The sequence below is a fragment of the Entelurus aequoreus genome, linkage group LG17 (assembly GCF_033978785.1).
Source record: "Entelurus aequoreus isolate RoL-2023_Sb linkage group LG17, RoL_Eaeq_v1.1, whole genome shotgun sequence".
Taxonomy (NCBI): domain Eukaryota; kingdom Metazoa; phylum Chordata; class Actinopteri; order Syngnathiformes; family Syngnathidae; genus Entelurus; species Entelurus aequoreus.
Window position 1 is genome coordinate 43,420,972 of NC_084747.1, and position 27,592 is coordinate 43,448,563.

Sequence of the window (27,592 nt, forward strand, 5' to 3'; positions counted from 1 at the left end):
TCTTTTAATCTTTTAACTTTTAACGTCTGCACTGTTTTTATTTTTATTGTCTGCATTTTAATTTTGCTTTTATTTTCTTTCATTTCACTTTGTTGTCTGTGAAGCACTTTGAGTCTGCCTTGTGTATGAAAAGCGCTATACAAATAAAGTTGCCTTGCCTTGCCTTGCCTTGCCAAGCTTCACGTATTGTTTCCTGTTGGTTAAGTAGCTTCTAATCCAGTTTAAGACCAACCCTCTGATGCCCTACCGTTCTAATTTTTGTATTAAAAAATTGTGATTAATTGTGTCAAATGCTTTAGTTAGATCCATAAACACAGCTGCTGCACACTGTTTACTATCAATTGCATTGGTAATGTATTCTGTTATTTCGATTAAAGCCTTCAAAGTTGAAATATTAGCTTAGCATCAATATTGGTTCTCAGCGAGTATTCTATATTTGTTTATGAAACTCTCCAATCTGTTATTGAACAGTTGTTCAATGTTTTCATAAAATTGTGGAAGTAAAGAAACTTGTCTATAACTTGTAAATTGGTGTTTGTCTCAAGTCTTATAAATTGGTACAACTTTAGAATTTGCTTGTTTGAAATTATAGGTTACCAATATAGATTAATGCTCCTGAGATCTCTGCAATAACCTTTTTTATCGTTTCCATATCACTTCCATTACAATCGAATGAAGTCTTAGATTTGCATTTGTTCACGATTTTAACTATTTCCTCCTGTGTCACTTTTGTGAGGAACATTGAGTTGTGATTTCTATCTATGGTGTCATTTTAGTCCTCAGTTGAAACTGGGTCTGGAATCCTTCCCTCCAATTTTGGTCCAATATTTACAAAGTAATTATTGAAGCTTTCAACTACTTTCTTCATGTTGTCATTATTTACGTTTTCGCCTGAGAAGTATTGGGGGTAGTCCCTCTTAGTGCCATTTTTAATAATGCTATTGAGGATGCCCTATGTTGCACTCATGTTGTTTTTGTTCCTGTCTAATAATTGACTAATATTATTTTCTACATGTTCGTCGTATGTTAGCTTGTTTTTCTACTTTTTGTACTTATTTTCTGCCCCTGTAGTTCTTTGTGTTATAAATGTTCTATATAATGTATTCTTTCTATTACAAGCATTTTTTAATCCTTTTGTCATCCATGGTTAATTGTTATTTATGTGCTTTCTCCTGAGTTGTTTCCATGCACAATGTTTGTCATAAAGTGTTATGAACGTGTTTAAAAAATTACCATATGCTTCATCAACATAAATTTCATTGTACACATTGTCCCAAATGTGCTTGTCTAGCTCATTTTTGAAGGCAATCATCCTCTTGTCTGTGCATAGTCTTCGAAATGTCTTTTTGTCATCCATGTTCCTCTTCTTGTAGTTTCCATCATACATTGTGAAAACTGGCAGATGATCACTAATGTCGGTAATAAGTAGACCACTTGTAATGTTATCAAAATCATTGGTACATATATCAATAAGTGTGGCACAGTGTCCTGTGATTCCTCTTGGCTTTGTGATTTTAGGATATAAACTGATGCTATACATTGTATCAATTAAGTCATCAATGGTCTTTTTTTTTACTAGGGTTCAATAAGTCAATACTGAAGTCACCACATTTGAAAAATAATTTATTGACCAGTGTCCATACAATTTGACTTAATCTACTCTTCAAATGTTTCAATACTTGACTTAGGTGATCTATAAATACAACTGATGAATATGTTTTAGCTTGTTTCTTGACATATTTCAATGGTTACGCATTCTAAGATATTATCAATGGCAAATGACAAGATTTTGTTTTTTTACCACTTTGTAGCTCAGGTTCTTCTCCTCCTCTGTTTGATGTTAGTTCTATTGATGTAATTTAGTTCATAACCTTCCAAATCAAAATATTTTCCTTTTTTATCACTGATCCATGTTTCTGTGACAGCGATCACTTTGAAGGGTTTGTTGAATTGTTCTAAAAAGTGCTTCATGTGCCAGTACTGTGAAGTCTGTAGCGCACCTCCGTCATCATTTTTAGTGGCTCGATGGCTCAAAAAGTGTAGATACCACTGCCTTGATCAATTATACTTTGGACAAATAAATGCATAAAATTTTGTAGGAACATTATCAGAACATAAAATTGCCTTAAATTGGGACATCTGTGTAAAATAGCCCTGGGACTTGGATTGTGTTCTCCGCTGGTGGATTAAAGATAACATAACCAGTAACTATTGATTTTGGTACTTGATTTTTCCAGGTAAGATTAACGGTATCCAATATATTCTAGACTCTCCAGCCAGTCACAATGAGGCAATAAAGATAATGTATGCTGCTATCTGTGCAAGTGCATCATGTGTTCCCAAGGCCTTCTTAAGTCTGCACACTCCTCTCCAAGAATATTCACTTCAACAAGTATTACAGCACACAAACAGAAAACATCACAGTTCAAACTCTAGTAGGTAGGTCAATAATTTAACAGTCGGCCATGACCATCAAGTAGGTAATTAGGACATCATGAGCATACAGTTAACTGAAAAAAGCTTAAAAAAAGATTATTTGAGCTAGGGTTGTTCAAATACTAATATTTTGGTATCTGTACCAAAATGTATTTTGATACTTTTCAAAATATATATATATTTTTTTACTATTTTGTCAAAATGATGGACAAGTGGTAAAAATGGATGGATGTATTGATGGATTATTAATCTACTTGTTCTTTTACTGTTAACATCTGGTGACTTACTGTTTTAACAGGTCTATCTACACTTCTGTCAAAAAGTAATGAGCACCTATTATTCTGTTGTTTGGATATTTTACATCAATGTTGGGTGATACTACAAATTTGGGTATCAATCCAATACCAAGTAGTTACAGGCCAGGTCATACACCGGTCATGATTAAAATCCTTCTATGTTGAAGGACGTATTTCCTGAATTTAAAAACGATAACAAAATGACAAAAGATTCTGTGATAATAAAAAATCTTGATGTAATCAACCATGTACAGCTCTTGCACTTGGCATTGTAACAATCAATCTTTGTATAGATCCACCAATTTGTTTACACTTATGAGTGCTAACTTGCTGTTAGTGGTTAGCTATTGCATTTTGCTACGGTGTGTAGTGAAGCATGATTCTTGATACTTGTAATAAATGTAGTTTGTTGCCATAAAGGCCAGGATTAGTGATTTAGAAGTCGCGAAAACACTGTGCTCTCCACAGTGTTTCTGCTCATATAACCGGCAATTACACCACTGCGCGCCACCAGGGGCATGATTTTTTTTCTTCTGAAGGCAGTATAGTACTTTTTTGATTCAATTGTACTGCTGTACTTTATTAGTACAGTTTAGTTTTTTTGATTGATTGAAACTTTTATTAGTAGATTGCACAGTACAGTACATATTCCGTACAATTGACCACTAAATGGTAACACCCGAATACGTTTTTCAACTTGTTTAAGTCGGGGTCCACGTCGGTATATCGTACAACCCTACTTCCAGGACAGGTTTATGGAATCTCAAGGTACTGAGAGGTTTACAGAAATATAAGAATTAGCAGCACAAAAATGGAAAGTCAGCTAAACACATGTTATTTAATGCCTGGTTCACACCAACGGCGCTTGCCGCGCTTTAAAGCGGCGAGCAAAGCGCCGTCATTTTTGTCAATTTTTCCACGAATATCCCGATCTCCGAAGTAATGTTATGCTTTGATACGCTCTGATACGAATTAGTTGCCGCTTTGTTACCGTTCCTCACAATTTGATGCCGCTTTGATCCCGCTTTGGTACGCTTTAAATCACGCTTTGATACGTTTTATTACGCTTTATTGAACTTTATTACGCTTTGATGCGATCCTGATGCTTTAAATCGGGATCTGACACGATTATCAAGCTCTGTTGTGCATTGTTACAACAAAAATAAGAAAAAAATGTGAAAAACTCAGTATACTAAGTTTTCCCCACATTTTTTTAGATTTATCTATTTATTTGATTTCTCTTTTTGTTTTATTATATACAGGATAAAACACATAATGTAATAACAAAGAGAAATATGATAAACAAATAAGTAAAAAAAAATGTGAAAAACTCAGTATACTAAGTTTTCCCCACATTTTTTTAGATGTATCTATTTATTTGATTTCTCTTTTTGTTTTATTATATACAGGATAAAACACATAATGTAATAAAAAAGAGACATATGATAAACAAATGAGTTAAAAAAAAAAGTGAAAAACTCAGTATACTGTTTTCCACGCATTTTTTATATTCATTTATTTCAATTTCTCTTTTTTTTCCGTTATATTATGTTTATTATTTATTATGTTTTATATCTTCATTTCTTTTATTTCTTTGTCATCTTAATAAATATCTATCTTTCATTTATTCTGCTAGTTGACAATAATAAAAGACATTTCTTTTATTTTTTATATTCATTTATTTTTTCAATTTCTCTTTTTTTTCGTTATATTATGTTTTATATCTTCATTTCTTTTATTTCTTTGTCATCTTGATAAATATCTATCTTTCATTTCTTATGCTAGTTGACAATAATAAAAGGCATTTATTCTATTTTTTATATTCATTTATTTTTTCAATTTCTCTTTTTTTTGTTATATTATGTTTTATATCTTTATTTCTTTGTCATCTTAATAAATATCTATCTTTCATTTCTTATGCTAGTTGACAATAATAAAAGGCATTTCTTATATTTTTGATATTCATTTATTTTTTCAATTTCTTTTTTTTCCGTTATATTATGTTTTATATCTTCATTTATTTTATTTCTTTGTCATCTTAATAAATATCTATCTTTCATTTCTTATGCTAGTTGACAATAATAAAAGGCATTTCTTTTAAACGTAACATATTCTCTTTATTATTAACATTTTCATACAGAAAAATTATAGACAGTAATGTCAAACTGCAACATCAAACAGCAGAAGTACAGAAACAATGATCATCGTATAAAAAAGGCAATGATGCAAAAGAGAATGGATTTGTAATCCTGTGTTGGTTTTACATAAAGTTTCAATGTCACTAGTCAATATCACAGTCACTTCCTATTGAGCTTTGAACCAAGATCTGTTAAGCTTTCCTACGCTTTGAGTCAAGCTTTGCTGAGCTTTGTCATGCTTTGATATGCTCTCGGCGCTTTATTCCATTCTTGACAGAGCGCAGAATTTTTTTAAACCGTTTAAAAAATGTTGGCGAACTTGCCGCATGTCCCGCTTCACTACAAGCTTTCCCACGATCCATTAGGACCCTCACGCTTTAATCAGGCTTTGTTACGCTTTAACGCCGCTTTGCATGCCGCTTTAAAGCGCCGTCAAAGCGCCGTTGGTGTGAACCTAGCATAAATAAAAATTAAAAAGCTTGGGCAGCCTTTTGTGAATATGTAAACACAGCAAGTTTGCCATTTTGCGCAATGTGTGTAAGTAAAAGCTATTATTGTTCCCTCATGTGAGTACTCATTGGCACAATAATACAAACAGATTTTGCAAGCTCTCGCTATCAGCCAGTTTACTCACACAGCAGTTCTTAAAGATATTCAGAGCTATAAGCACATGTAGTATTCAATACTATATGCTACGTTCCATACCCCTGCAAAACAGCCTGTAGAGATACGCACACTGCAGTCAGTAAAAATAACATTTACATTAATTGGACATAAAGCCCATGCAAAGCCAGCAAACAACTGGAAAGCCTTTTGAAAAACATAACAGTTCATCAGCAGATTATAGGAATTAACATAAAATACATACCATATAAATGGAAAAATAAGCCCTTCGTTAATGTATCTGCATTCTGTGTGGGTGTAGGCAAAACCATGAAGTTCCCCAGTTATTTTGAATCAAAAGTAATTAGCGTTAGTTAGTAATTAGCTAACCCCTAACCCAGTTGCACATTGTCTTCGCAATGAATATTTGCTGTCTTCTATGCAGACTGTTAGTGTGACAAAAACGGCTTTGATGAATCTGCACAAGTAAAACAAAATACACTTCAGACCAGTCGTGGCCCTGCAGCATCAAACCACAATGCAGCTTTCCCTCTTCAGCATCTTGTATGATCTGAGGTGCTAGTGAAGCACGTCTCTACAAGCCTTGAATGGCGTCAGAAAGAGAAAACGTTTATGAGCAAGCTAAAAATTGGCACCTTAGGCAATGAAAGAGCAGCGGTTCTGTTTAGATGGCAGGCAAAATGACAAAAATGGTTTGGGAGTGGAGGATACCCTTGAGATGAAGAGTCCTAGGAGAAGTGGTGACGTAACATGAAGATAACAGGGGCCCTCAATAGGCGGCCCACATCTGACCAGAACCTTCATTTAGCGTGCTGAACATCATCATCCAAATAATGAAACCATTCAGTCTCAGTAGAAAAGTCCATTCACGCAGTACTTCCTCCCCTCTCCAAGGGCAATGGTGAGGAGTTAAATTCACAATTAAGTACCAGAAGACCACTTGGATAAAGAAAACAAATGGGGTATGACATTTTCACGTTATGCATTAAAAAAATGAAAAAAATGAAGTGTTACTTGGTTTTGTAACTTGTTAGTCAAACAAAAGTGGTCAAGAAAGGCTAATTATTCAGAAGATCAGAATGCTGGTGTTTGTAACTGCTCCATCAGTAATTTCACAACATCTGCGCTTACCTCTGGGAATGTATGCATGTACTGGAGCATCACATTGTGGAGGAATGTTTTGTATGAATCGCAACACAGGGGGTATATATACAAAAATGAAAAAACAAGTATTCTTATTCCAGGTTGAAATCAGGCAGTGTAGCTCAAAGCACTGGCTTGGGTTTGTAATTTTCATCATCTCTCACTCACTAGTACAAATAATTCCATCCAACCCCAGGTGTCCATGAATGAATACAAATAGATTGATAAAATAACAAAAAACTCTGCATCTGGGTATTGCAAACCAATTCCCTTTCATTTCCACATCACCTTCCCCAACACTTCAGTGTGACGCAAATACAACAAGGATGATAAGGTCCCTTGTTTTTGTTTTTTATTTCTCCTCCACTCAAAAAGTTTGTTTGAGTGAATTTACAACTACTGCATTAGTATAATTTACATTTGTACAAATACATAGCAGGGATAGGCATACATACAATTTCTTAACGAACAATGAGGACTATTAAATTTTGATGTAATTTAAACACCAGATTACATTAAATCGCGGAAAATGACAAACAAAAAGTCTGTTTTACCACAAGGGCCTCATCCACGGACCAGTACCGGACGGAACACTAACATTATTAAACACACCTTTTATATTTTTTAGGGCACCGATGATGATTTTTCTCATTTCTGATTCATTAAAGTTGTTACAATGTTGGAAACTTGCGTTAAATAATAAAGTTCATGCATTTGCAGTCGTTTTTCTGAAATTTGTGATGTCACAGTTTGACATACTTTTTAATATGTGCATTCTAGTGTATCCTCTCTGCTCTGCTCTTGTGCCAAACTGTTGGCTGGAGCCTGGAGCCTTCTGTGTAATGTGTTCATCTAATGCCCCCCTACCTGCTCTAATGTCTATAAAATAAAATAAGTTTATTTGGTCACAACATTTTACTCAGGACTATTTTGGCATACATTCAAAAAATTGCAAATTCGAAAAACAAATCAGCAGCGTCGTTCAAAAAAGCTTTTATCAATTACGACAAATAGCAAAAGTGAAACCGCTTCTATCAGGACATGATCTCGAGAAATTAATTCACGCCTTTATCTCGAATCGTTTAGACTACTGCAATGCCCTTTATGTAGGCATTAGCCAGGCCCCCCTCGCCCGCCTGCAGCTCGTGCAGAACTCTGCTGCTCGTCTGCTAACACAGACCCGCAGACGTGAGCACATCACCCCTATATTAACGTCCCTTCACTAGCTCCCTGTGCATTACAGAATCAACTTTAAACTCCTTTTATTTGTTTTTAAATGTCTAAACAACCTCGCGCCAACATATCTTTCCGACCTCCTTCAGCCTTACTGCCCCACCCGATCCCTAAGATCAGCCGATCAGCTGCTACTGACGGTCTCTGACACAAGGCTGAAGCTTAGAGGTGACAGAGCTTTCGCCGCTGCTGCTCCCAAGCTCTGGAACGACCTACCTCTGAGTGTTAGACAAGCCTCCTCTCTTCCTGTTTTTAAATCTCTCTTAAAAACATACTTTTATTCCATGGCTTTTAACACTGAGTGATATCCATCCTGCAATGGCGCCCCATAATACACCTGCTGTGAACCTGTTTTTATGTTTTGTTTATTTTATTTATTTATTTTTTATTGTGTTGTTTGTGTTGTGTTGTGTTTGCTCGGTACTCGTATTATCTTTTAACCTGCCCATTGTACAGCACTTTGGCTACCCGTGTGGTAAATTTTAAATGTGTTTAATAAATAAAGTTGATTTGATTTGATTTGATTTACATTGGCCACTACGAAGTCCAATTAATAGCTAAATGCTGCCAGTAAAACAGCACCATTCCAACTCGGTTTTGTTCACCACAAGAAAAAGCTGTAAGTCACAATCTATCAGTATCTTGTTTTATTGTGTGTAAAGCGGTTGCCTGTATAATGTTAGTGTACCTACAGGGAGCGAAAGAAAAATAAATGTTTATGATGAAGCCGTATTGGGCTTACCATCTACTATTGTCATGTAAATGTGGCATGCAGTGAGAGATGCTATGAAAGTTATTTTCGACTGCGTCTGAGAAAAAAAACAGCGCCCATACTCGTCTTCAAAAATTATATTTCGACAGTGTACAAGAGCGAGGCTTAAGGGGTGTGGTTGTCAGGGGTCATTTTTCATCTAAAAAAACAGCTTCCCCAAATGAACCGTTTTGCAGGCATACTAAGAAAGGGGGTTGAAAATGTGATTGTGGTAAAAAATGTACACCAAAATATACAGAACACAATCTAGACCACGAAGAAGTGCGTTAAATGTAGATAAGAATTATTATAGGCCCACTTTAAATAACTACTTTGAGTAAATGTATATCCATTTTGGAAAAAAAATCTGCTTTTGTTCACTTAACCCTAACGTTTTTGCCCTTTCAGTAAATATGTGTGGTACCATATTTTTCAGACTATAAAGCGCACTTAAAATCCTTTCATTTTCTCAAAAATTGACAGCTCGCTTTATAACTCAGAGCACCTAATGTACGGATTAATTCGGGTTGTGCTTGCCAACCTTGAACAATTTTATTTGGCACATGGTGTAATTATAAATGTGACCAATAGATGACCGTTACTATGCGATTGCGATTCTTATTTGAAATTATTCTTAATCGATTAAAAAAAAATCAAATATCGATTTTTCAAAAAATTACAAAATTAAAAACAAAATATATTTATATTTTTAATCTGTCCTGTCCAGCCACTCAGGCAAATCGTATTGTTGATACAGGTGCCCATATCTGCTGGACAGATTTACTTTAGAAAAGAGAAGTGTGGGACACTTCTCTTGTTGCCTTATTTGTATTTGACTTTATTAAATGTTTGGGTCGAATTTTACTGAACAAAACCAGTTTTCTTTTAAGTAATACAGAAATGTATCACAGCTGTTAATTTTATGGAGGAATGTAATTAATCATAGAACTGGCACTCAATGTTATTAAAATGTTTGAATCGAGAATCGTTTTGAGTTGGGACAATTCTGAATCGAATCATTACCCCCCAAGAATTGAATTAAATCTAATCGTAAGGTGCCCAAAGATTCACAACCCTAGCGGTCTCACACAAGAGATACCAAAGCCTTGCTTGTATTCTGTCACGTGACTTCTTCCCAGAAGTGCAAAACGGTGGTAGTCAACCAAGCCAAAATGGCTGTTGTGCAGAAAGAAGTCTGCACACACTGAGTACGCAAGGGGCCTAGATTTTCAGTCAAAAAGCGGATACGAGCAAAAAAAATCTAATTATGCAAATTACCGTACTTTTCTTACCTATTGGATCCTGCTGTATTTGGGATCTGCATAAATCCTGAAAATTTTCGCAGGTCCGCCATTGTAGCCCGCGCTGTAGTAAATAAGCTCCTTCTTTTTCTCCATCCTCTTGTTGTGGAGGAGTTATCCTCCGCTGTTGCCAGTTCTAACTTATATCTGTCAGTAGACTTGCTATGGAAGTGCTAAAAACTACCGATACAACGTAAACAAAACCGCCCACAAAACGGCGCATACGGAAGAGCCGGTCAGAAAGCAGCTTGAATATGGTCTGTAAAACAATCTATGCAACATTTTGACCAAATAACCAGCATTACATATTACAGTATGTAGACCACAAGGAAGTGTTTTGAATGTAGAAAAAATAAATCATAATATGACCCCTTTAATGTGCCTTATTAACGGTGCGCCTTTTGTATAAAAATAGAATTGAATAGACCTACTCATCGGCAGTACGCCTCATAATCCGGTGTGCCCTATGGCAAGAAAAATATAGTACTTTGGCCATAATCTGTCTTGTGCTACTCCATTATACATGTTTTTTCATGATAAAAATCTAAATTTCTTTGTAAAAAAATTTCACAGGTGTACAATACACTGGCAGTTATTGGACAATACACCAAAGCTAAACAGGACACATAAATCATTCATTTTGCAAAAGGCATACAAACATTTTTGATTTTTCTTTTACTTTCTTTGCTCAAATCTCTCAATCAATTTCAGCTCTTAACAAAAACACCAACCATGGAATGTTTTTTTAATTTATTGTAACCCTTTGAATGCCTTTTGATTAATGTCACAGATTAATATACATTTGCGTAAGATTATATATTTTACTCATTTAAACCTGAGACATTATTTGATCAAAAGGCCTTCAAAGGGGTCAAAACCTAAAACAACATTACATGTTTGATAGTTTTGTTAATGACTCAAAAGTAAAACAAAATTAATTTAAAATTATACAGCTTTCAAAAACTCAATGACTTATCTTCTGTTTGGCTATGAAGATAACTAAAATCAAATGTCCCAAGAGGGTTAATATAGTAGGGAACATATACATTTTACAACATTATCAAGATTTGTGACTGGAACTGCTAAAAAAAACTTTCAGCCCAATGAAGATAATGGAGAGACAAGAAAAAAGCAGCTGAAATTAAAATATGCAAATGAATATATGGTTTCTTCACCGTCCTTTTTGATTAAAAGAAACTATCCAGAACTTTCCACGATGCCATTGAATATGATGCTGCTACTCTCATCTATTTTACAACAGATTAAAACATTCATTTCCATGTCCTGCTGCGTTGTTAATTATGCATTACAAACCTATTGAAAGTACAAGTGCAGCCTTTTACCATATAAGTTGGTTCTCTCAAAATTCAGTGCCTTCATTTATTTAAAGGTGTTCCCTTGCTTTTATTACTCATTCAATGACATTAAATACATGAGGTAAAAGATGAATGAACATTTGAGCCAATATGTGAAATGCCTACCAGAAACACTGTTGTCTATGCTTCTTTGCATCTTACATGCCACAGTGACAAAATGTGTCCTACTTTAGGATATGCTTTGAAGTGTTACAGAGGAAAAAGTGCAAGCACCAGTCAGGCCAAGGCAAGGCTCTTGACATTCTAATTAGGGAATTTGTTGCTCCAGTTTAGCAGTGATGAAGCGGGGCACTTTTATCAGGCAGGCCAGACCCCATACCTGGCAAGCTGCACCACCAATCCCAGCCAGACTCCTTTTCATGGCCCACATCTCTGTACTGCTCTCCACAGGAAAAATAAATGAACCACCGGATGCTGCGATAAAAGTCGACCAAATGTGATAACTGACTAATTTGACAAAAAAACAAATTGAAGGACAAAGTTGATTCATTCATTAAATGTGCCATGAATATTTCTGTAAATGCATGCCTTATTCCTTGTCCTGTCCACTACATTAAAGTGACAATGACTTTTCAAATTGTGTGCAAATTTGCTCTGAACTGCTCCCATCCTTTTTAAACTTATCTTCCATTAGCGCAGCGGGAGATGGGCTCTTCCGGGAAAAATCTAAGTTCATTCAATGCATTTAGTGAGCCTTAAATGTGCTAATGTGACTTCCAAAATATATATATTTTTTCAACATGAGACAGAAAGAGAGCGAGAGAAAGGATGAGGTTTAAGCAGTATGTCTGACAAGTGTTGCCAAGTACTTTGCAAAAGTAATTTGATTACTAACTTCTCCTTTGAAAGTAAATTAGTTACTTTACAGATTGATGTATTTTACAAGTAACTAAGTCAGATTTTAAATTACTTTGTTATATATGATCTGATCAGCGGCATCTTGACACCACATGGACAAAGATAAGACCTTCTGGAGGAAAGTTATGTGGTCAGATGAAACAAAAATTGAGCTGTTTGGCCACAATACCCAGCAATTCCCCTAGAGGGGGGGGGTTACCCACATATGCGGTCCTCTCCAAGGTTTCTCATAGTCATTCACCGACGTCCCACTGGGGTGAGTTTTTCCTTGCCCGTATGTGGGCTCTGTACCGAGGATGTCGTTGTGGCTTGTACAGCCCTTTGAGACACTTGTGATTTAGGGCTATATAAATAAACATTGATTGATTGATTGACTGATATATTTGGAGGAGAAAAGGTGAGGCCTTTAATCCCAGGAACACCAATTCCTACCGTCAAGCATGGTGGTGGTAGTATTATGCTCTGGGCCTGTTTTGCTGCCAATGGAACTGGTGCTTTACAGAGAGTAAATGGGACAATGAAAAAGGAGGATTACCTCCAAATTCTTCAGGACAACCTAAAATCATCAGCCCGGAGGTTGAGTCTTGGGCGCAGTTGGGTGTTCCAACAGGACAATGACCCCAAACACACGTCAAAAGTGGTAAAGGAATGGCTAAATCAGGCTAGAATTAAGGTTTTAGAATAGCCTTCCCAAAGTCCTGACTTAAACGTGTGGACAATGCTGAAGAAATAAGTCCATGTCAGAAAACCAACAAATTTAGCTGAACTGCACCAGTTTTGTCAAGAGGAGTGGCCAAAAATTCAACCAGAAGCTTGCCAGAAGCTTGTGGATCTACCAAAAGCGCCTTATTGCAGTGAAACTTATCAAGGGACATGTAACCAAATATTAACATTGCTGTATGTATACTTTTGACCCAGCAGATTTAGTCACATTTTCAGTTGACCCATAATAAATTCATAAAAGAACCAACCTTCATGAATATTTTTTGTGACCAACAAGTATGTGCTCCATCACTCTATCACAAAAAATAAGAGTTGTAGAAAGTATTGGAAATTCAATACATCCATGAAATTATGATCTTTACAAGTGTATGTAAACTTTTGACCACGACTGTACATCAAGACTGGCGTTGACATGGAAATGTGTGTTGGCTCAAGGCAACTCCATAGCTGCTGTACGTGCAGTTCTTCTACAGGCTGTGGATAATTCAGGGACACACAGAAGTGATACTGGGTAACAGTTCACATAAAAAAGTGCCATATTTTACTCCTAAAACTGATTGATGTGCCCATCAGAGACATATGAACAATTCACCTTGCCCACACTCAGACATCTGGGATTTATTCCAAGTAGATTGCGATGTAACAAAAAAATGTGCTTCGATTTGTGCGTGCAAACACAAATACATCTGATTTTTTTACTTGCGTATGCCGTTTTTTGGATTTGAACATAGGTCTATTTTTAGTAGGAAATCCACGCAACTCTCTTTGCGTGAGTCCGCTGGTCTTTTGGAGACTGTATTTGTAAAGAAAAATGCCATAATTTATTTGGCTAGATATGGTTATTGAAATGCCAAAAATGGGGACCTAATTTAGGTATGTACTCTCATCTTATCTTTAATGTAAGTAGTTCAGAGACAAAAAATAATAGTCCACATATTGATAGAAAGGAAAGAACTGTGACAAGTCTCCAATGTAAACACATAATAACAGTAGACAAAATCAGGTCACAAAATGAGCTTTTTTTCCAATGATGCCATATTCACTAAAAGGAATATGATGGGTAGACCTAGAATGACGAAATAAACAAAACAACTTTTTTTTAAACACCTAAATTGAAATTCAAACACAGAAAAACTTGATTTCAGTCTTGCAATTTATATATGTATATATATATATATATATATATGTATATATATATATATATATATATATATATATATATATATATATATATATATATATATATATATATATATATACATATATATATATATATATATATATATATACATATATATATATATATATATACATATATATATATATATATATATATATATACATATATACATATATATATATACATATATATATATATATATATACATATATATATATATATATACATATATATATATACATATATATATATATATATATATACATATATATATATACATATATATATATACATATATATATATATATATATATACATATATATATATACATATATATATATACATATATATATATATATATATATATATATATATATACATATATATATATATATATACATATATATATATATACATATATATATATATATATATATATATATATATATATATATATATATATATATATATATATATATATATATATATATATATATATTTACACTACCGTTCAAAAGTTTGGGGTCACCCAAACAATTTTGTGGAATAGCCTTCATTTCTAAGAACAAGTATAGACTGTCGAGTTTCAGATGAAAGTTCTCTTTTTCTGGCCATTTTGAGCGTTTAATTGACCCCACAAATGTGATGCTCCAGAAACTCAATCTGCTCAAAGGAAGGTCAGTTTTGTAGCTTCTGTAACGAGCTAAACTGTTTTCAGATGTGTGAACATGATTGCACAAGGGTTTTCTAATCATCAATTAGCCTTCTGAGCCAATGAGCAAACACATTGTACCATTAGAACACTGAGTGATAGTTTCTGGAAATGGGCCTCTATACACCTATGTAGATATTGCACCAAAAACCAGACATTTGCAGCTAGAATAGTCATTTACCACATTAGCAATGTATAGAGTGTATTTCTTTAAAGTTAAGACTAGTTTAAAGTTATCTTCATTGAAAAGTACAGTGCTTTTCCTTAAAAAATAAGGACATTTCAATGTGACCCCAAACTTTTGAACGGTAGTCTATATATATATATAGCACAGTTTAAGATGAAACATATGTGGCCGTCTTCTTCAAGTCCTTTGCTCCTAAATCCGATTGATTCCAATCCATGCTGTACATGATTAAACGCTCCAGTAAGCCAATAAGTCTACACCAGTGTTCATATTAGTCGGTCTTATTCACTATTGGCAGAAGTACCAAAATCAATACTGTTCACCACCACAGAGAAGGCCCCACAACACTTAATTCTTACAAGGTATGGCAAAAGTCAGTGTGTCCCTGCTTCAAGCCGATGATAAATCACCCAGTTCTATTCAATCCACTAGTCAGAGCTCAACAACAGTGTCCCTGACTGAGGCCGAGCCAACGCCAGGATCAATACAGGCCACTAATCTGAAGTAATTAAACTGCACTCAGGTTCATGACTTGGGATTGCACTAATTGTATTTCTTTATAGTGTAAAACAATCTTGGTGATTTCTCAGGATAGGGTGGTACAATGTAAAGTTTATCACTTTCCATCTGCTTAGAAATGTGTCTTGTTATTACCATCACCATACAATCTGTTCAAACAGTTTTTAACCTTAATATAGTTTTCCCCTATTCAGAATTAGATTTGTTTCCCCAGTGATGAGGCATTTTACACCAATGAGTTTCCCAATTCCCCAGTCTTTGCTTGTAAGTGACTGGATGTGCTGTAAAGTATTGCACATTAAAAATACAAAATGTTTGTTTTGTTCCCTGAAAGATAATTTCTGTTAAATTGTGTCTGATCCGGCTATATATTTTCCCTGCATTTGGCAGTGTCTTAGACTTGACCTTGTGTGGTGCCATGTCTAAACCATGTTACCTTACGGTGTGCTGGTGAAATCATCCGTCATCCTGACAGTGTGTTTACATATGCATAAAGCCTTTTTAGTTTCCTGACAGTCGTATGAACACTGAAATGAAGTATGCCACAATATTAAATTACAGCGATAGGGAGCATAATCCCTATCCTGATCACAGCAGAACAGCACAACAAAACCTCACATGATTAGGAGTGGAACGGTTCAAATTCTATAGTTCGGATCTTGACACGGTTGTGTGACACTGTTTTCAGCTCGGTGTACATTGTTGTTTTTTTAAACACCCCAGAATACCATTTATCCCAATAATGAACCATTACTATTTGTTAATTGTGGTTCATACAAAAATATCTTATACAATAAAACTTAAAAAATGGCTTCGAAAGCGCTGACCCTTGAATTAGTGTAAACAAAAAACATATTTATATCTTAACCAAATTATATACCATCAACATGAGGTAAAGCCAGCCTTATCAGCACTAGTTTTCTTTGTTTGAAAAAAAAAAAAAACCTCAATTGAATAAATGCATAAATCCCTACATTTATAAGTTCCGGACACATGATTTCTGCAGATAAACCTTCCTTCTCCTTACAATGACAGCATTTTAGTCACGTTCATGTACATTTTTGTGATATTTCGCATTTAACAGTAGATTCCGTTTTTATGGACCAATTCTGTGATTTTATCCGCACGGTTAACATGGATATGATAATAATAATAATAATAATAATACCTGGGATTTATATAGCGCTTTTCTAAGTACCCAAAGTCGCTTTACATGTAGAACCCATCATTCATTCACACCTGGTGGTGGTAAGCTACTTTCATAGCCACAGCTGCCCTGGGGTAGACTGACGGAAGCTTGGCTGCAATTTGCGCCAACGGCCCCTCCGACCACCACCTATCACATCATTCAATTCACCGGTGTGAGGGGCACTGGGGGCAAGGGTGAAGTGTCCCGCCCAAGGACACAACGGCAGTGTTTTTTTTTTTTTTGGATGGTAAGAGGCGGGGAGTAACCCTCAGGTTTCTGGCACGGTTGCTCTACCCACTACGCCATGCCGCCCCTATGGCGTAGTGGGTAGAGCAACCGGATATATGGCCAATTACACGCTCCAAACTGATTAGTAACAAAGAAACATGATCTGTACACCACACACACTTCGAACTGTGTCAAGTCAACTAAACGGTTTAGATTGTTTCTATAAACTGTTTCATTCCAGATAGTTGCTTACCCAGTAGAGCTGACATGTTCTGGAAAATTCTGAGCAACTCTGGGGTGATGGCCGGACTATTTTCCAAAGTTACATACCTGCACAAGAAAGAGAAGGCACACATAGTTCATTTATAATCACATAACTTGCAAGCGAGCTCAGGAACATTGAAAATTCTCAGTCAAATACCCTTTTATCATGGCAAGTGGATTTGACTTAAATGTATGAGATTTTATGCAAACATATTTTGATATTATATAATCAAACCTACACAGTATATTGACATAAAGAGAGGCAGCAGAAGACTGACAGATAAAAGCAAAAATCTTGTAAACAAATCAAACTGACATATTGAGCTTGACTGTATATCACAGAAGATAAAAAAATGTGTGGCACACGCACAAGCCCTCACACGTCATGCTAATCCTGCAGCTCTACATAGGAATACAAAGAAGAGGAAGATTAAGGACAGAGTTAAAAAGAGGAGTGATGACAGGAGAAGAAAAAAAATGTAACACCTGCAAATTCCCCATCACTAAGCCAAACCTTTTTGCAGGTGCAACGAAAGGTTATCAGACATTACAATGGTATCGGAAACATTAAACTGACAAGACAGACTGTTAATTAAACATAATGTATCGAGAGCTCTATCACATTCTGATTGCCTACAAATAGGCAGATTTTAAATAGAATGCCACGGTCAACCCACTTAACACTTCCAACGTGCAAAGTGTTTGCATTCGGTCCTTATTTACTCTAAAGCGAGCGGATAATGAGCAATTAAGTGTAAGATATTGACTAGCAAACAGTGATTCGTACCAAAGCTCCAGTCCATCCTCCAGCAAATACACATGAGGCGGCTGGGAGACGTCTGTGCTTAACTGGATGACAGGAAGAAGGAAGGGGTACAGGTTCTTGCTCTCCGCCCCCAGGCCCTGTGGGACACAAAAAAAACGATACAAGTGGTGAGTAGTATCCACCTTATGGGTGTTCTTGGCAAGCCATCTGAGAAGAGTGAAGCAGGCAGGACAAATGTTAGGTAAAGTTCAGCAGTCCACTAATTGATTCCTAGTACAACACAATATATCAAAGCATTCTGTTCTGCCTGCGAGACTAAAGTGTCCCTTGTTTTCCATTACTTGAACATAACTTTTTCTGTTAGCAGGAGGCATCTAGTGTCGGGACACGTACACTGCTCCTACTCTGAAAAACAAAGTGTCACGGTTCAAGGGACGTCCAATCGACTTTTCTCTTTGCAGTGTTTCCCACAGGACTGCAATTATCCATGGTGGTGGGTTGGAGTAGCTAGATTAAGATTAAAGATTAAAGTACCAATGATTGTCACACACACACTAGATGTGGTGAAATTTGTCCTCTGCATTTGACCCATCCCCTTGGGAGCAGTGGGCAGCAGCGGCGCCGCGCTGACGTCACCATTTAATTTGCATAATTGGATATGACACGTGCATGTAATTGTAATGGGTGCTGTAGGAGATAGATATAACATTGTGGGAAAGACAATATGTTCTACATTGTAATTGTGTTTGTTTCATCATTGTGCATATACAAAGAAAAAAATGTTCTGTCACTTTTTGTCATTTTTCTTAAAATGTAAAAAACAAGATGGCGTTATCTGTGAGTGCTTTGAAATGATGAAAGCAGCAACCACTGGTCATTGAGAAGAGCGAGTCATGCTTCAAAATTGTTCAATAAAACCAGAAAAAGTCACAGAATTTGTTGCTGGTCGCTTTTTTAAGACTTATATCGACACGGCTCTAAATACTCGCTAAATATAGTGAGTTGACAATACTTGTTCCTGCTACGTTCTATTCTCTAGTAGACCAAGTGCGTATGTGTTAAGAAACAAAGTTATGATGCATACCGCCATCTACTGTACGGGAGTTGTGAAGACAAGCTACATTCACAGACAGTACTATTATAAATGTGTTTATAAGGCAAGGCAAACAGATACCACCTTAAATTAATGTATTGGAAATGCAGACATGCTTTTTGATTGCAATTTGAAATCCAATGTGCATTTTACTGCCCCATTAAGGACGTAGGAAAATGTTCTTCAATTGGTCGAGAAAATATTCAGATGTAAATGAACGCTGTAGTCCACTGTTTTAACTGCTCACGCATTTTTTAAAGGCATTCCACGCGATACTGGGGCATATACTGTATGTAATGACAGAATTCTAATTTTAGAGAAATTGGTACATAGCACTGACTGATTGAAGAAGTGTGTTCCTTCTTAATGTCATGGGTATGGGGAGCTGAAGCGCTGAATAGTGGGCCATTTTTGCCTTTGCCACATCAGAAACCATGCGCTCAGACACTTGGAATCAATTCTAAAGCAAACCATGCATTTGAATAGGTATCATATCAATCAGATAGGAAGAAGATGCTGAGGAACTGTGTGTTCTCTGCCAGTATACATTATACCAGTGGTCTCCAACCAGTAGCTCGTGAGCTAGCAGTAGCTCACTAGTTGATTTTTAGTATAACTGTTTGATTCAGACATTATGTATCCATCTATCCATTGGGACGGCGTTGCACGGTTGGGAGAATGGCCGTGCCAGCAACCTGAGGGTTCCTGGTTCGATCTCCACCTTCTACCAACCTCGTCACGTCCGTTGTGTCCTTGAGCAAGACACTTCACCCTTGCTCCTGATGGGTCGTGGTTAGGGTCTTGCATGGCAGCTCCCGCCATCAGTGTGTGAATGGGTGAATGTGGAAATAGTGTCAAAGCGCTTTGAGTACCTTGAAGGTAGAAAAGCGCTATACAAGTATAACCCATTTACCATATCTAACGACAAGTACCACAAAATAGCATGAAGACAATGGCCACACTGTTTGAATGGAGATCATCCTAATTAAAGTATAATTTAAATATTGATAGTGATATAAATAACACAAAATCCTTTATTTGTGTCAAAGTAGCTCTAATAGTAATACAAATTTACCTTGAAAGAAATGCATACTGAAATACAAGATGCAAATGAACACATTTTTTATGCAAAATATGAGGTGTGAATAACAAAAACAAACACAAAAAAATATTAACTCAAATGTATGCTTGCAGCTTAAACAAATATAAAGACAGTTGTGCTTAGTATCGTCTATAGCAGGATGGAATCATTTTCATAGTTGCGCACATTGTAACTCAGATGTATGCTCTTGCAAGTTAACATAGCAAAAAGCCAAGAGACTGAAAATATTCGTATATTGCGGCACTCGTAAATTGAAGTACCACTGTAGTACTAACACAGTATGTAATACTATTAGAACTGGCTTCCATGAAATTTATTTTTCTTTGTAGGGTGACTTGAAGCCAATGTTGTGTAAATAGTAAACAGTGTGGGTGAGTGATTTATTAGAGAGCACATCATCACATTACAGGTCTTTTAAGGGTGTATGCTCTTACATTGAACACACCAGATCAGCAGAATTAAAGCCATGCACTCCCCCTCCAAAAGTAATCTTCACCCTTGAAACTTAATTTTTGTGTTTTTGCTTCCATTTCCACAAACTGTATTACAGTATATCAGTGAGAAGTGCTGAATTGACCTAGTGGCACAAGCATCTGAAACTGTGAAAGGAAAACACGAAGACAATCGGGTTTTTTTCCCCCCGATTTACCCCCTTCCAGCCAAAGACAGGCCTCCTTTCATTTGTCCTCTTCTATATTGCCGGTTTTTGCCATATATTTTGTAGTAGAATTTCTGACCTTTTGACCTATATTTCTTGTCTTTTAAGAATGTCCGCTCATTTTCAATACTCTTGTATTTTTGTGCCATTGAATGGACCAGTTGTGGGACAAAAGTGAATATTAAGTCGTGCCAACCTGTCTATAGAATGTGTTGACTGTCTAAAGGATTCGAGTTGTTATGGAACAGATAGGAAAAGCAAAACAAGACATTGACGCACTCGATAAGGAACGATGACGCACAACAGACATATAAAAATTGGCAGAAGACCGGAACTCGGGAGTGATTTTGGCTTGTGTGTGTCTTGTTGGCTCCGGAGTAACTTGTGGTTTTTCTGCACGGCCAATTCAACCTGCACTTCTGATAATGGGTAAATAAATTTGTTGTACTAAACTACTTTTGTTGCCTGCTTAAGCTTCGGACAATCCACTACACAAATTGGCGTCACGAACAGGATGGTTTAGAAGCTACAGGTCGACAGCCGCTCCGCTCTCTCAGTCAGGCAGACAGTGTGCTGCACGCGCGCATAACAAGGTAAGCGTTTTGCTTAAAGTGTAAACATTTTCTGCCTGGAGAGAGCCGGATCGATAAGACTAATTGCTGAATCTATTTTTGATAAAAGATAGGTTTAGTCAGGTTCTCCAAAAACAACCTGGAATGGGGTAAATTATGGTTGGATTGAGTTGTTTTATATGTGATCATTTGTCTGTGTGTTTGTTGAAAACTTGTGATTTCTTGTTTTTAACATCAGGGGATTGTTGATAGAATTTTGGTGGTTTGGAGTGTAGAAGCATAGACGATGTGAGACGAAAAATTTCTTTTAACCTCTTCATCCTCTGTCGTTGTTGGCAGAGGATGCTTCTTTCTGCAAGTACATTAGGTTAGCCGGGGTTGGATACAGCTAAATTATAGGCAAGAGTTGCTAAACTGGTGTGACATTTGGCCCATACAAATTGATGACGTCTATGAAGGTGCGACATATCTGTTTATGTGGAAACTGCAGCGGTGGGAAAAGCCTCTTATAGGTGACCGCTCATTGACTCCGGTAAAGGAGATCAACTGAGCGTATAGCTGTCACGACGAATTTGGAAATTTGCTGCAAATAGACAAGTATTGATCGGGCTGCATATGGTAGAGCTTTGGTGAAACTTGGTGAAACTGTATGGACTGACCAGACACGAGTCTGTAGGATGCTGGGTGATTTCCAGTGGTCCTATTGGGCGTTAGGCCAGGGTTTCCGTGTTGGTCAGGGATAACGCAGGTGCTGCTCCAATGAAACGGGTTAATCGCCGTTTTATGAGCAATGATGGAACCTGGTTTTTGTGATATGAGACGGCCGATTCCACAAAAGCACGCGTGCATTAGTTGTTTATATTGGTCCGGACCAGGGGGGAGTGGTTTGTGGGATAAAAATGTGTGTTTTTTTAAAATGTATATATATATATATATATATATATATATATCTACGTATTGTAATAACATTTGTGTAGCACCTGGTTTCTTATCTGTTTTAATTCCCCTCTGAAAAAAATCACCTCCTCTAGGATTTTGTTGGATCACATTTGTTCACACGTGGTTTGGGGCTTGGAGGACGAGTCTGGCTCAGTGGTGGGACATAATCGGCGTGTGTGGTGTTGATATTACCGTAACACACCACACACATACTGTACCTATCAAGTGTTCGTTACCTGATTTTAATCTTCACCTGTGGGGTTTAACTGATTTTTCAGCTTGTTAACTTACCCATGTATGTGTTAGAGCAGAAGCTGACAAAAAATATATTTCCAAATGCCAACATTGCTTTTGTTGATGACAAGACAATAATTAGACTTTAATACAACACTATATTTAGTTCATAAACCTCATTGACTGATGGTGCATTGAAGGATTAATCCTTTTTTGAGCTGCTTGACTTTTACATTTTTTTAATCCACTTCAAAAGGTGAGTGGTTTGCTTTTAAAGTTGTTTTGCTGGCAGGACTGCTGTAAGGTACCACAAGCTCAGATAAGACATGGGGCGAATGTGACATGTGGTGCAGTTTGAAATCCACCATACCTGCACCAGGTGGATTAAAGTGGTGAGTATGGCACATCGCAGCATGTTGTGTTCTTCAGATTGCTTCCAAAGTAGGGGCAGGTATTGCACCAGACAGCCTACATATGGCCGAATCTGCATAAAGAAAAGCAATTTATTAAAACGTCATTAAGGAAAATTCTAGAACAAAGATAGGTAGTAAAAATCATCAGCGTCTTTCACAAAAAGATCCTGAACAATTGCTGCATTAAAGCAACAGTAGATACAGCATTTATGCATATTTGCATTTTACACAAATTGTAAAATGCAAATAGGTGGATTGATGCACAGATGTTTGTTTTTCTAGAAGGTTCTCCTCTCTCCACAGAAGAATGCTTAAGCTCTGACAGAGTGACCATCGAGTTCTTGGTTCCGATCGCTCAGTTCAGACGGCCAACCAGCTCTAGGAAGAGTCCTGGTGGTTCCAAATGTCTTCCATTTACGGATAATGGAGGCCACTGTGCTCATTGGGACCTTCAAGGCAGCAGATGCTTATCTTTACTCTTCCCCAATAGTTGCCTGGAGACAATCCTGTCTCGGAGAGCTTCCGGACAATTCCTTCGACTTCATGCTTGGTTTGATCTCTGTCATGCACTGTCAAGTGTGGCACCCTATGTATAGACCAGTGGTTCTTAACTTTGTTGGAGGTACCGAACCCCACCAGTTTCATATGCGCATTCACCGAACCCTTCTTTAGTGAAAAATAAAATGTTGGGTTTTTTTCAAATTCAAGACAAAGTTATATGTTTTGGTAACACTTTAGTATGGGGAACATATTCTAAGTAACAAAGACTTAATTTAGAGTTTTTTGGACACTAGGGGGAACATATTCTAAGTAACAAAGACTTAATTTAGAGTTATTTGGCTAGGGTTGGGGTTAGAGGGTTAGGGCCATGGTTCGAGGGTTAGGGTTATAATAAGGCCATACCGAATAAGGCATTAATACGTACTTAATAATGACTAGTTAAGAGCCAATATGTTACTAATTTGCTTGTTAATAAGCAACTAATTAATGGTGAATATGTTCCCCATACTAAAGTGTTACCATGTTTTATTACTGGTGCACAAAATGAACCGTGCATGAACATCACCTTGTTCAAAGAACAAAACCAACACAGTGCATAAACTCACAACAAATTACACACCTGCAAATCAGTGTGACTTCTGCTGTTGCCGTATCCGTAATACGCCGATAGGGAGAAGTTTTTATTTACACGATGAGTCGGGTGTGTCTTGACCTCCGCCGAACCCCTGAGCCCGACTCACCGAACCCCTAGGGTTCGATCGAACCCAGGTTAAGAACCACTGGTATAGACAGAGGTGTGCCTTTCCAAGTCATGTCCAATCAACTGAATTTGCCACAGGTGGACTCCAATTAAGCTGTAGGGCAAGGTTTCTACAGGCATCAACAGGTCTAATGGAATGCTTTTTAATGCCTTTGTTTAATGCCGCTTAAAAAAAATTGTAATGCCCATGTCCTACCGCAGGTAGTTATCTATAGTCAAAAGCTTGTCTTTACAAACAAAACTGTAAGAATATGACATTAATAATCTTCAATAGTTGAAAAGTTTACATTAACCGTTACTCTGTAGTGAATTACAGTTATCTCACAAGACTGTTTAAACGGAGAATGTATTTTTATTTATTTTTTCTGTAGTGGTATCAGTGCCTGCCAGTTGTGGTGGCGACATCCGAAGTTGCGTTGTTAGTAACGCCAAATACATTTTGCACGGTTTATCGCTGACTCGTAATTAGCTAATAGCATGTGTGATTTCACCGCATTGATGCCCGGTGAGCAAAGTTTGGAGTTCTTCTTGCACAAGCTGCAGAATGCCTCTCTGGGTTCACAATCAATGGGCTTTAACCAGGTTTTAAAAAGTTAACCAGCAAGCCACTTTTGCTGAAATTTGCATTTTCCCGACATGTATTAATAGCACGTTCAGAGAATGTAGCATTCCAAGCATCCGGTGTTCCAACTTCGTGCACCAGTCATCATAGACAATATAGACAATAGCCAATTAAAAGGTTCTGCCTGTCTATCATCATACTGTACTATCAATCAAAATTATTAAATGTTTATACAGTCAAATTGAATTGTGAATAACAATTTTTGTTCTATCAATTGTATAGGCCTGTGTAACAGAGGTCACCCAGTGTGGCTGGGCCATGTGTACGCTGGTAGACATCACTCTCTGACAAACTTAAGAGCAGTGCTGGATGCCGAGTTGACAACTCGGGTTTTTAGCTTGGTAGCTAGCATGCTGCACTCTCTTTCGAAGGACCCAGGTTTAAGTCCCGGGTTGGCCAGAAGCAAAGGCTTAACCAGGCATGTTACACTTGGTCCAAAAACCAATTTTGCTGCACAATTAATTGTCACAAAATGTATTGCTGATAAACAACATTATTGCCAGCATTATTTTGTGACTAAATTAAGCACTAATGTAGTTATAGTATATAATAATAATAATAATAATAATAATAATAATAATAATAATGCAAGTAACACTTACAAACACATTAAACATATTTGTAATTACTGTAGTATTTTTTTAATTAATATTGCAATTGGAAGCCCGTAAGGTCAATAACGGAATTATCCTGAATAAGTAAACATACAAAAAAAAATGGACTGAATCTCTTTTTTGTTGTGAATGCCATCACGGCATACTTGCTTGTTCGTCCGTCTGTGTTGATGGGCTCATGCTGCTCATTCAGTTTGAAGATGAAATGATTATACACAAGGACATTTGACTTTGTAATAACCTTTTTTCCTTCTTAACATTTGTTACCTAATTAGCAGTGCTTCTCACTAGTGAGTCGGGATTAACGAGCCAATGTCCGTACATTCTGTGCATGTTTGCTAAAGGCTGAAATATACTATTGCATCCCATAACTTGCGTATGCAACGTGTCTTGTTCCTTTCCCTATGTACCTTCCCCGCAGACCTTTAGTGCACAGCAAAGATATCTAGCTTCGCGTCAGCATTCACTAACGATGACAAAGAAAAACAAAAAGATAATGTCCACTTCTCGAGACAATTTCAATCAGACAAAATCTAAAAAAAAATGTAATAAAACTATTATATATTTTTCGTTCTCTTTAATTTTGTTATCACTTGCATATGTTCCATGTTTCTTTTTCTTATGAAAGTTTTTTTATTTCTTTAATTACTGTTACTGATTGTTTGAATTGTATGTATCATATTGTTGAAATTGTTAAAAAAATTAAAAATCTGTGATTGGTCAGATTTTTACGACATCATTTCCCTGGTTCACACATTCCACTTTTGCAAACGTCTTTCCTACAGTTTCATTGTAATGTGTAAAAGTGACCATCCATCCATCCATTTTCTACCGCTTGTCCCTTTCGTTTCAAAAGTATTTGTTCCAACTTCAACATTAAAGTGAGTGTTGCTTTCGATGCCATTGTTTACGACTACCACTACTACATACAGAAAAATGTGTGGAATGAAATTGCAGGCAGGTTCCGATTTCGCATTTGGAAACAAAGATTGTGTATGACTGATAAGAGACTCACTCTGTCAATGTGATTACACTGTCGAATAAACGTGCTCTTGTGCTGAGACCTCAATCAATTAGTTGATCAATATAATATAACCAGAAGTAAGCTTTGAAACTGTAGCTCTTTAAAACATCTTGTAAAAATGCATATCCTCTGAAAGTATTCCAGATAATAGCCACAAACTGGAGGATACACTTTTTAATTAGGATACAATAAAACAATTAGTTAAAAGGTTTTATGGATTATCATTAACGTCATACTTGGAATGCAAATGATGCATGTGTTCGGAAATGGATGACTAATTTTAAACATTTTAGAAAAAACATCATGGAATATTTGGAAAAATGCTAATAAATCCTTCAGATGCATTACAAATTTTAAAAAAATTAGCAAATTTAATAGATTCTCAGTTGTTCAAAATGGGTACGGTAGATAGCAAGTTATGTATAAAGTGTCAGGCGGCTGAAGAAACTAATTAAGTTACTGCGGGAATATCAGAGAACGAAAGAGTTGTGGACTGTTGAGAGAATTGCCTTGGTTGTCGATCCTAGGTGTGTCACGAGAGTTGCTAACGTTATACAAGTCAGCTCATGTGTGTTGAACTGGAAAGGACGAAAATAAAACAGTTGTGTGTGAAACAAGCTCAGCTTCCTCATGAGCTTGACATGGTGTCAAAGTTAAAGATTATACGCCCCAAAGCCGTTAGATTTTGCCACTCCAGCAGAGTGGCTACTATTGAGGCAGCAGCGGCAAGGAGACACCGAGAGTAACAAGCGGTAGAAAATGCGGTAGAAAATTGATTAGAAAGGACAGATTTAAAAAAATAATAATAATAAAAATAAAAATAAAATGTAAAAATGTTTTGTTTTTGGGTTTTTTAAACTTGGGGCTTCTTGTGGGCCGAATCCGGTTTGGGGACCCCTGATATAGAGTGTATCCATTCATGCAATATATTCTTTTTTTTTTTTTTATGTAAAAAAAAAATCCATTAGTTTTCATGTTAAAAATAAACAACCTTATTTTTAAGGTGTGGCGGATTTTATTTTGTCATGGCTGTGCGCCACGATCAAGTACATGTAGGAGAAACCATAGGATTCTATTTTTATCTTATTAATTTTTTTTGTCCCGTAGTCCCATGTGCTTATCCTCATAAGTCATC

General features: G+C 36.5%; 1 protein-coding gene across 2 annotated transcripts in view; it reads right to left on the minus strand.

Moving 5' to 3' along the window:
- ipo11 (importin 11) overlaps window positions 1–27,592 on the minus strand; it is a 211,524-nt gene that overhangs the window by 71,452 nt on the left and 112,480 nt on the right. For both annotated transcript variants that reach the window (XR_009821728.1, XM_062025729.1), the window contains exons 20-22: window positions 22,894–23,007; window positions 17,947–18,062; window positions 17,149–17,225 (exon numbers count right to left, since the gene is read on the minus strand). Coding sequence is in view for 1 of the 2 variants with exons in the window: in XM_062025729.1 (XP_061881713.1) it covers window positions 17,149–17,225; window positions 17,947–18,062; window positions 22,894–23,007 (307 nt within the window). In the remaining variant the exon portion in view is untranslated. The remainder of the gene's footprint in view (window positions 1–17,148; window positions 17,226–17,946; window positions 18,063–22,893; window positions 23,008–27,592) is intronic.